The 12121-nt window shown below is 44.0% G+C and overlaps 1 protein-coding gene across 1 annotated transcript in view; it reads left to right on the forward strand.

The window, feature by feature from the left end:
- LOC144679417 (dual specificity calcium/calmodulin-dependent 3',5'-cyclic nucleotide phosphodiesterase 1C-like) overlaps positions 1-12121 on the forward strand; it is a 792900-nt gene that overhangs the window by 764653 nt on the left and 16126 nt on the right. The window contains exon 12 of the mRNA XM_078539774.1: positions 11049-11169. Within this exon, the coding sequence (XP_078395900.1) occupies positions 11049-11169 (121 nt within the window). The remainder of the gene's footprint in view (positions 1-11048; positions 11170-12121) is intronic.

Below are 12121 nucleotides of genomic sequence, written 5' to 3' on the forward strand. Positions count from 1 at the left end.
AAGTTGGGCGGGGGGTGGTGGGGGCAGGGGGGGGTTGGGGGGGAGCAGTGCGGAGGGGCGAGTGGAGATAGCGGAAGGGTTCACCTTAAGTTTCCAACATTCCCAGGTTAGGTGCCAGAGGATTGGAAAATGGCTAATGTGTCACCCTTATTCAAGAAATGGTGTAAGAACATTCTAGTAACTGCAGGCCAGCCAGTTTTAGTGTTGTGAAAGGATTCAGAAAAAATAGTCAGGGAAAAAATCAACGAGGCACTTGGAGAGATTTGTGTTAATTAAGGGGAGAGGGGAACCAACACAAATTTTTAAAAGGCAGATTGTGCTTGACGAATCTTATTGAATTTTTTTGATGAAGTAACAGAGAAGGTTGATGAAGGGAAAGCAATGGATGCCGTCTATATGGATTTTAAGAAAGCAATTGACAGAATACCTCATAAAAAGCTGATTAACAAAATTGAGGCACGTGGAGTAGGAGGGTCATTGTCAGCTTGGATCAAAAATTGTCTTAAGGACAGAAAACAGTGAGTCATTGTAAATATTTTTTTCCGACTGGGGGATGGTAGAGAATGGCATTCCAAGATTCAGTTCTACGACTGTTTTTTGATGTATATAGATTCATTGGGCATTGGAATACGGAGTAAGATTTCAAATTTGTTGATGATACCAAACTTGGAGGTGCAACAGACATTGAGGAGGATACCAATCAACTGCAACAGGACATGGATAGGTTAGCAGAATGAATAGGCAAGTGGCAGATGGAATTTAATACAGAGAAGCGTGAGGTGATGCATTTTGAGAGAAGAAATAGGGAAAGGAACTATAGATTATATGGCACATTCTAAAGAGTGCACAGGGACAGGGGATCTGGGGTTTCATGTGGACAGTTCTTCGAAGTTGGCAGGACATATTGAGAGAGTGGTTAGCAAAGCATATGGGATCTTGGGCTTTATAAATCAAGGTATTGAGAACAAAAGCAGAGAAGCTATGCTGATTTCTTATTAAAGTACCTGTTAGGCCACAACTAGAGTATTGTGTCTCGTTCTGATAACCACACTTTAGGAAAGAGCTGAAGGTCCTTGAAAGGGTGCAGAAAAAATTTATCAGAGTGGTTCCGTGGATGAGCGATTTTGGCTACGAGAGAAGCTGGGGTTATTCTCCTTAGAACAGAGGAGATTGAGGGAAATTTGATAGAGGCATACAAGATTATTACAGGTTTAGATAAGTTAGACAAATAAATAATGCTCCCACTGGGTGATGATATAAGGACTAGGAGACTAGGAGATATAAAGACATTGGGCGAGACATGGGCCTGAATTTCACAGTCCCTCACTGGCTAGTTTTTAGACAGAAGGATGGTGAAATAGCACAAATGGGCTTCCCTCCAAGTTCCTGCCTTCCCCGACCTCTCAGGGGTTTTACACCAAAATGGGCAAAGCCTCGGGCACCCTTGCCCCAATTGATGCCTTTAAGCGGCCAATTATTGATCACTTAAGGGCCTTTTCCCACCCAGCCTCAATTTTTAGGCTGATGGGAGGATTTCCTGGGTGTGGCAGAAGCCTGAAAATGATGGAGTTTAGGCCTCGGGTGGGAATTCAGGCGCCCCCCCCACCCCCACCCCACTCCAAGGTCCAGTAGCCGCTGAACCTCCCTCCCCCTCCCCGGCCTCTGCCCCGACACCCCAATCCCCCACTAACCATTCCCATGCCTTCCATACCCTCCCAGCCCTGAGACCCCAAAAACTCACCTTTCTGTGCACTCCCAGGACTTAGGCTCCTTGAACTTCATGAATTTCCACTTCTGTCCACTGCAGCTTCTGTCGCTGTAGGGATTATAGAGCTGCTGGCCAATTTGATTGGCTGACAGCTCTCCAAGGTGGGACTTCCTCCTGAGTGAGGGGCAGAAGTCCCACCTGCAGCCAATTAACACATTGGAGCGTGAAATGGCTGCGGGGCAGGCGGTGTCAGCGAGGATGTGTTTCCCGCCGACTCTTCAGATGGTGTGATGGGAGACCCCACCATCCAAAATATCCCGGCCGTGGTCTCACCAAAGCCCTGTACATTTGTAACTAGACTTCCTTATTTTTACTTCAATCTTTTTGCAATAAAAATCAACATGCCATTTTCCTTTCTAATTGCTTGATATACCTAATTGCTAACTTTCTGTGTTCCTTGTACAAGTACGAGTCCTTCTGAACATCAATGCTTAGACTTTCCCACCATTTAAACAATATTCTGCCTTTCTATTCCTGTTACCAAAGCGAATATCTCACATTATACTCCACCTGCAACCTTGTGGCCCACAGAGTTAACCTGTACTTGTCTCTTTGTAACATCTCACCTAGTTTTGTATCATCAGCAAACCTCAATACAATTCTCTTGTCTTCATCTAAGTCATTAATATACATTGCAAACAGTTGGGGTTCCAGCACTGATCCTTGTGGCACTCCGCTAGTTATAGCCTACCAACTTTACAATGGCGCATTTATCCCGACTCTCTGCTTTCTGCCCATGAATCAATCTTCCACCTATGCTGATATATTTTCCCCAGCTCTGAGTTTTCGTTGTGCTTATTAATCTTTTGTGTGACACCTTATCTAACGCATTTTGGAAATTAAAATATATTACATCTAATCGTTACCCTTTGTCTACGCTACTGGTTAGACTCCAAAAAAACTCTAATAATTTGTTTAGCATGATTTCCCTTTCAGAAAACCATGTGACTCTGTCTGATCATCATATGATGTTCTAAGTGATTTTCTAAGTTAATAATAGATTCCAGCATTTTCCTGATGACTGATGTAAAGCTAACTGGCTTGTAGCTCCCTGTTTTCTCTCTCCCTCCTTTTATTTTTGAATCACAGTGTTACATTTGCTAATTGTCAATATGCAGTGACCACTCTAGAATCCAGAAAATTTTGCAAAATCAATGAATCCACTATCTCTCCAGCAACCATTTTAGAAGCTTAGGATGTAAGCCTTGAGGTCCCGGGGATTTGTTAGAGTTTAGTCTCTTAAGTTTCTCCAATATTTTTTCTCTGTTAATATTAATTACTTTAAGTTCTGCACTCTTGTTAAACATAAACATAGAAACATAGAAAATAGGAGCAGGAGTAGGCCATTCGGCCCTTTGAGCCTGCTCCGCCATTCATTATGACCAAGGCTGATCATCCAACTCAGTAGCCTGCTCCTGCTTTCTCCCCATATCCTTTGATCCCTTTCACCCCAAGAGCTATATCTAACTCCTTCTTGAAAATATACAATGGTTTCACCTCAACTACTTTCTGTGGTAACGAATTCCACAGGCTCACCACTCCCTGGGTGAAGAAATTTCTCCTCATCTCAGTCCTAAATGGTCTACCCCGTATCCTCAGACTGTGACCCCTGGTTCTGGACTCCCCCATCATCGGGAACATCCTTCCGGCATCTACCATCTAGTCCTGTTAGAATTTTATAGCTTTCTATGAGGTCCCCCTCATTTTTCTGAACTCCAGCGAATATAATCCTAACCTGCTCAATTTCTCCTCATATGTCAGTCCCGCCATCCCAGGAATCAGTCTGGTAAATCTTCACTGCACTCCCTCCATAGCAAGTATATTCTTCCTCAGATAAGGAGACCAAAACTGCACACAATATTCCAGGTGTGGTCTCACCAAGGCCCTGTATAATTGCAGCAAGACATTCCTGCTCCTGTACTCGAATCCTCTTGCTATGAAGGCCAACATACCATTTGCAATCTTTACTACCTGCTGCACCTGCATGCTTACCTTCAATGACTGGTGTACGAGGACACCCAGGTCTCGTTGCACATTCCCCTCTCTCAATTTATAGCCATTCAGATAATATTCTGCCTTCCTGTTTTTGCTACCAAGGTGGATAACCTCACATTTATCCACATTATACTGCATCTGCCATGCATTTGCCCACTCACTCAGCTTGTCCAAATCACACTGAAGCATCTCTGCATGCTCCTCACAGCTCACCCTCCCATCCAGCTTTGTGTCATCCCTTTGTAATAATCCCTTCTATTTCTGGTATGTAATTTGTATCTTCTAATGTGAAGACAGGCACAAAATACTTGTTCAACTTCTCTGCCATTTCTTCATTCCCCATGATAAATTTCTCCTGCTTCTGTTTCTGATGGACCAATATTTGCTTTAACTACTCTCCTTTTTATATACTCATAAAAGCTCTTGCAATCTGTTTTTATGTTCCTGGCTAGTTTACTCATATTCTATTTTTTCCCCTTTTTATCAATGTTTTTGTCAACCTTTCCTCATTTCTGAAACTCTCCTAACCCTCATGCATAATAATACTATTCTTCGCAACTTTATAAGGCTCTTCTTTTAATCAAATACTATCCTTAATTTCCCCAGTATGTCATGGATGGAATTTTTTTGCTGAGTTCTTGCTTTTTAATGGAACATATTTTTGTTGAACAACTTGAATAACTTCTTTCAATGTTTCTCACTATTTGTTTACCGCCATAACTTTTAATCTAGTTACCAAATTAAACTTAGTGAACGCTCCCCTCATACTTAGATAATTGGTTTTGTTTAAGTGTAAGAATATTGTTTTGGACACAATTGCGTCACTCTCAAACTTAACAGGGAATTCAAAGAAACAAAGAAAAGTACAGCACAGGAACAGGCCCTTCGGCCCTCCAAGCCTGCGCCGATCATATTGCCTGTCAAACTAAAACATTTTGCACTTCCAGGGTCCGTATCCTTCTATTCCCATCCTATTCATGTATTTTTCAAGCTGCCTCTTAAACACCACTATCATACCTGCTTTTACCACCTCCTCTGGTAGCGAATTCCAGACACTCACTACCCTCTGCGTAAAAAACTTGCCCCGCACATCTCCTCTAAAGTTTTCACCTCTCACCTTAAATCTTTGTCCCCTAGTAATTGACTCTTCCACCCTGGGAAAAAGCTTCTGACTATCTACACTGCCCATGCCACTCATAATTTTGTAAACTTCTATCAAGTCGCCCCTCAATCTCCATCACTCTAGTGAGAACAATCCGAGTTTCTCCAACCTCTCCTCATAGCTAATAACCTCCAGACCAGGCAGCATCCTGGTAAACCTCCTCAGCACCCTCTCCAACGCCTCCATATCCTTCTGGTAATGTGGCGACCAGAATTGCATGCAATATTCCAAGTGTGGCCTAACCAAGGTTCTATACAGCTGCAGCATGATTTCCCAGCTTTTATACTCAATACCCCTGCCGATGAAGGCAAGCATGTCATATGCCTTCCTGACTATCTTATCCATCTGCGTTGCCACTTTCAGTGACCTGTGGACCTGTACACCCAGATCCATCTGCCCGTCGATGTACTTAAGGGTTCTGCCATTTACTGTATAATTCCTACCTGTATTAGACGTTCCAAAATGCATTACCTCGCATTTGTCCGGATTAAACTCCATCTGCCATTTCTCTGCCCAAGTCTCCAACCAATCTATATCCCGTTGTATCCTTTGACAATCCTCTTCACTATCTGCAACTCCTCCAACCTTAGTGTTGTCTGCAAACTTACTAATTAGCCCAGTTACATTTTCCTCCAAATCACTTACGTATACTACAAACAGCAAAGGTCCCAGCACTGATCCCTGCGGAACACCACTAGTCACAGCTCTCCATTCAGAAAAGCACCCTTCCACTGCTACCCTCTGTCTTCTATGACCAAGCAAATTCTGTATCCATCTTGCCAGCTCATCTCTGATCCAATTCAATTGTATGCTGAATACTTTTTTTCTCAGAGGATCTTTTACTATGAGATGACTAATTATCTCTGCTTCACACACAATATTAGACCTAAACTAGCTTTATCTTTAGTTGGTTCCACAATGTATTGTTCTACAAAGTATTCATCCAACATGGGCCTCAAACCCCTGACATGCTATTGAGAGTCTCATGTGCTACTGGCTGACCTAGCCAGGTGTAAGGAAGTATTGACCCAAAATGGGGCTCAAACCCATGACCTGAGATTAATAATTCTGATGAGAGGTCATGATCTGAAACGTTAAGTCTGTTTCTCTCTCCACAGATGCTGCCAGATCTGCTGAATGTTTCCAGCATTTTCTGTTTTTACTACTTTCTTCTAGGAAGCTGTGGGAAAGCTACAAATTTATGTTCCAGCCAACTTTACCCATTTGATTTCACCAGTCTCTATGAAGATTAAAGTCCTCTACGATTATTACTTTGCCAAATGCCTTTGTTACAAGCTCAATATTTTTTGCTCAATGTTCTATCCATGAAGCCGTGCCTGTTCCCCCCCCATTTGGTTGCTTCTGCCTCTGGTTTTGCGCCACTTTGTCCTGCCATGATTGAACAGCACAAGTTGTGAGATGTGGGTGAGAGACTTATGTATCTGAGGCTAAGATGAAGTTATGAATGTTAAGTATGAGTCATGATTGATTGAGATTGTTGGTAGGTGAGTGATGGGGATGTGATGTGTTGAACAGTGGCTGAGATTAGTGGTGCAGTTCGTGGGATTTGGCATTTGATGATGCATTTACTGACCTTGACCTTTGGAATCTATTTTTTAGTACCATCCATTAAGGGTGCATATTGATTACGCTAAGACTTGAATATTAATGATTCCAGAAATGCATATCATTCAATTGTTGGCATTGCAGCCATCCAGATTCTCAATCTCTTTGTCAAAAAGCAAATAAAGATAACGCTAACATTTTGCTCTAAGCAAGGACCTTCATATTACTGTACTCCATCATGTGTGTATAAATATTTGCATATAAACATTGTTGTAAAATCCCATCTGATCCTTTAGGGAAGGAAATCTGTCATTCTTACCTGGTCTGGCCTACATGTGACCCCAGACCCACAGCAATGTGGTTGAATCTTAAATGCCCTCTGAAATGGTCGAGCAAGCCACTCGGTTGTAACAAACTGCTTCAAAGTCACAAAAAAGGAATGAAACTGGACAGACCACCCGGCATCAACCTAAGCCCCGGAAATGACAATGGCAATCACAGTCCTGTTGGCCTTGCAAAGTCCTCCTTACTAATATCTGGGAGATAGTGCCAAAATTGGGAGAGCTGTCTCACAGACTAGTCAAGCAACAGCCTGACATAGTCATCCTCATGGAATCATACCTTACAGATAATGTCCCAGACACCACCATCACCATCCCTGGGTATGTCCTGTTTCAGCAGCAGGACAGACCCAGCTGAGGTATACAGTTGGGAGAGAGTGCCCTAGGAATCCTCAACATTGACTCCAGATCCCATGAAGTCTCATGGCATCAGGTCAAACATGGGCAAGGAAACCTCCTGCTGATTACCATGTACCGCCCGCCCCCCTCAGCTGACGAATCAGTGCTCCTCCATGTTGAACACCACTTGGAGGAAGCACTGAAACTGGCAAGGGCGCAGAATGTAGTCTGGGTGGGAGACTTCAATGGCCATCACCAAGAGTGACTTCGTAGCACCACTACTGACCGAGCTGGCCATGTCCTAAATGACATGGCTGCTAGAGTGAGTCAGCGGCAAGTGGTAAGGAAACCAACATGAGGGAAAAACGTACTTGACCTCATCCTCACCAAAGTGCCTGCCGCAGATGCACCTGTCCATGACAGTAGAGGTAGGAATGACCACCACACAGTCATTATGGAGATGAAGCCCCATCTTCACGTTAAGGATACCCTCCATCGTGTTGTGTGGCACTACCAACATGCTAAATGGGATAGATTGTGAACAGATCTAGCAACTCAAGACTGGGCACCCATAAGATACTGAAGGCCATCAGCAGCTGCAGAATTGTACTCAAACACAATCTGTAACCTCAGGGCCTGGCATATCCCCCACTCTACCATTACCATCAAGCCAGGGGAACAACCGTGGTTCAATGAAGATTGCAGGAGAGCATGCCAGGAGCAGCACCAGGCATACCTAAAAATGAGGTATCAACCTGGTGAAGCTATAACACAGGACTACTTGCGTGCCAAACAGCATGCATAAGCGGCAAGTGATAGACCAGAGCTAAGCGATCTCACAACTAACAGGTCAGATCTAAGCTCTGCAGTCCTGCCACATCCAGTCGTGAATGGTTGTGGACAATTACACAACTCACTGTAGTACAAATATCCCCATCCTCAAAGATGGAGGAGCCCAGCACACTGGTGCAAAAGATAAGGCTGAAGCATTCGCAACACTCTTCAGCCAGAAGTGCCGAGTGGATGATCCATCTCGTCCTCCTCCAGAGGTCCCCAGCATCACAGATGCCAGTCTTCAGCCAATTTGATTCACTCCACATGATATCAAGGAACGGCTGAAGGCACTGGATACTGCAAAGGCTATGGGCCCTGACAATATTCCGGCAATAGTACCGAAGACTTGTGCTTTAGAACTTGCCATGCCCCTGCCCCAGTGCAGCTACAACACTGGCATCTACCTGGCTATCTAGAAAATTGTATTGTACATGAAAAGTATGACAAATCCAACCCGACCCATTACCGCCCCATCAGCCTACTGTCAATCATCAGTAAAGTAATGGAAGGGGTCATCAACAGTGCTAACAAGTGGCTTGCTTAGCAATAACCTGCTCACTGTTGCCCATTTTGGGTTCCGCCAGGGCCACTCAGCTCCTGACCTCATTACAGCCTTGGTTCAAACATGGACAAAAGAGTTGAACTCCCGAGGTGAGGTGAGAATGACTGCTCTTGATATCAAGGTCGCATTTGACCGAGTGTGGCATCAAGGAGCCATAGCAAAACTGGAGTCAATGAGATTCGGGAGGAAAGTTCCTTACTGGTTGGAGTCATACCTAGCACAAAGGTTGTGGTTCTTAGAGGTCAGTCATCTCAGCTCCAGGACATCACTGCAGGAGTTCCTCAGGGTAGTGTCCTAGGCTCAACCATCTTCAGCTGCTTCATCAATAACTTTCCTTCCATCATAAGGTCAGAAGTGGGGATGTTTGCTGATGATTGCACAATATTCAGCACCATTCGCGACTCCTCAGATACTGAAGCAGTCCATGTCCAAATGCAGCAAGACCTGGACAATATCCAGGCCTGGGCTGGCAGGTTGCAAGTAACATTTGTGCCACCCAAATGTCAGGCAATGACCATCTCCAACAAGAAAGAATCCAGCCATTGCCCCTTGATGTTCAGTGGCATTTACATCACTGAATCCCCCACTATCAACATCCTGGGAGTTACCATTTACCAGAAACTGAACTGGACTAGCCATATAAATACTATGGCTACAAGAGCAGGTCTGAGACTAGGAATTGTGCAACTAGTAACTAGAGGTGTCCTGACCCCCCAAAATCCTGTCCACCATCTCCAAGGCACAAGTCAGGAGTGTGATGGAATACTTTCCACTTGCCTGGATGAATGCAACGCTCCCAACACTCAAGAAGCTTGACACCTTCCAGGACAAAGCAGCCCACTTGATTGGCACCACATCCACAAACATTCACTCCCTCCATCACTGATGCACAGTATCAGCAGTGTGTACCACCTACAAGATGCATTGCAGGAATTCACCAAGGTTCCTTCGACAGCACCTTCAAAACCCATGACCACTACCATCTAGAAGGACAATGGCAGCAGATAGATGGGAACACCACCACCTGGACTTTCCACTCCAAGTCACTCACCATCCTGACTTAGAATGTATCACCGTCCCTTCACTGTTGCTGGTTCAAAATCCCGGAACTCCCTTCCTAACAGCACTGTGGGTGTACCTACATCACATGGACTGCAGCAGTTCAAGAAGGCAGCTCACCACCACCTTCTCAAGGGCAACTAGGGATGGGCAATAAATGCTGGCCCAGCCAGTGAAGCCCACGTCCCTTGAATGAATATTTTAAAATTATATATAATGGGCCGGATTGTGCTGTAGCAGGACGTTTAGCAGTGTCTATCATTAGATACACATACTTGCACCCTTCAGCTCACAACATTTTTGCCCAGAAAGTTTCAAAAATGCAACCTGATAATGTTGTCATGAGGGAAACTGGTCATGTGGGACAAGAGTGAATAGGGCTTAGAGTGAACTGTCCTGTTGCTCTTTAAGCAATCAAATTGAAGGATTGAGGAAGGACTGAGAATTCAATGTCAATTAGAGTGGCTGAATTCAATGTCCAATCATGCACAGAAAGTGAAATAAAGGGAGAGTAGACTGGATTAAGAGAGAGAGAGAGGAAATAACAGTAAAAACTTTCCATTTGGCATTTTTAAACTCTCGAACCTGAAGGAATGGTATGTTACACTTTGAATAGTTGATTTTCAGTGCCAGAGAGGCTGATTGACAGTAGCTGTTTATTATCACATCATTAGATGGATACTTGCACTTGAAATGGTGTGACTGGGGAATTGGTGGTGTCATGGTAATGTCACTGGGCTAATAATCCAGAGGCCCAGATTAATGCTTTGGGAACATGGGTTGAAATCCTACAATGGTAGCTGGTAGAATTTAAATTCAATTAATAAAATCTGAGATGATCCACTAGCCTCCCTGACCCAACTATCCCCTCCAAATTGCAGGTTTAATTTGTATCTGCTGTACAAATACAGCATCTTCACACCAATCAATACAATTCAATGGTGATGCAGACAGCAAGATGCTGTTTTTGCAAAGGTAATGGTGGAGCACTGCAATTTGGACAAGAACTTTTCGATATTTGTGTTTAATAAAGCATCTGCTCCTCATATGAAGTTGCTGTACTATTTACATATGAATAATGGTAAGTACCATTAGCCTCATCATTATTCTTGTCAGAAAAATCTGGCCGATAGACTCCTTTTGCAAATATATATCAGAATTTTGCAACCTGTTTTTTAATGTAAAATGCAAGTATTTTTTGCGCAAAGGATAAAAAATATTCACATGTAACAGTAAAAGGTGCTGACCGTAGGTTAATTTAGCTCTGATACAGAGCTATGTGCAAAGGGACCTCTAGCATGATTTCAGACCAGAGACACATGCATCTTTTCCACTGACCGAATTCCTGCTATGTCATATATCTGCGTTAATTTGCAATTGCCTGAAACTGGTCATTTCTACCATCGTTATGTTGACTTGCAGGATCGACAAACCAAAGGCCCTTTCAATGTTGCTGCACACTGCTGATGTCAGTCATCCAACTAAAGCCTGGGAGATACATCATCGCTGGACCATGGCACTGTTGGAGGAATTCTTCAGACAGGTAATAACTTTACTCAGCTGAGATTATAAAGCATTAAGCTGACCAGCTCTTAGATTCTAATGTTACTGAGACTGATTTTATTGTTTGTAGGGGAACTCTAGGGACAGTAGTTTAACTGTTCCTAAACTTTGGGTGGATCGAACGGTGTAACATTCCTGCCATAGAGAGTTAGGCACTGGCGCACTAGTTGGGATATTGACCCAGATCTTCAAATTGACCTTTTCACACACTTTCAGCTGGGACTTCTGATCACATCTGCAACAGTGTAGCCATCCCCGTGGAAGATGGTTGAGAGTAGCAAGGAATGTAGGGCGAAGAGACGTCAAGCCCCCTTTTTACAACATTTGCTGCCGTATTAAGGAAAGTTTTTAAAGGCTTTAATTTTCAGTGGATTAGTGAGTGCTTGAGTGGTGAGTGGGTGACTGAGTACTTGGGTGGAGGGTAGTCAGGTGAGGGTGGTAGTCGGGTGGTCGGTAGCTGGGTTGAGTTGAGGGGGGTAATCAGGTCGGGTTAGGGTTAGTCATATGGGGGGATCGGGTAGTCAGGTGGGGAGTTAGTCGGGTTAGGTCAGAGATAAGTCAAGTTAGAGGGGTAGTCAGGTTAGGTTGGAGGTGTAGTCAGTTGGTCTTGTTGGGGGCTAGTCGGGTGGGGGTAGTTGAGTTAGGTCAAGGGGGTAGTCGGATCAGTTTGGAGGGGATAATTGGGTCAGGAAGGCTAGTGGGTCAGGTCAGGGGTTGATTGGGGGAGTCAGTTGTGATGCTCAGTTCAGTTTGACTGGCTAATCTTTGAGATAGACCAGGTATTAACTAGCATAACGTTTCCTGGGTAAGTATCCAGGTAAGCCCAGCTTATCTGGTCTAAATTTCCGACACTGAGTTCACTGTAAGAGACATTCACAAAGAATCCAGAGCAGTGGAGATCAGCCATCAGAAGTTTACATTTCCCAGGCAAT

This window comes from Cetorhinus maximus, chromosome 4 (assembly GCF_964194155.1).
Source record: "Cetorhinus maximus chromosome 4, sCetMax3.hap1.1, whole genome shotgun sequence".
NCBI classification, from domain to species: Eukaryota; Metazoa; Chordata; class Chondrichthyes; order Lamniformes; family Cetorhinidae; genus Cetorhinus; species Cetorhinus maximus.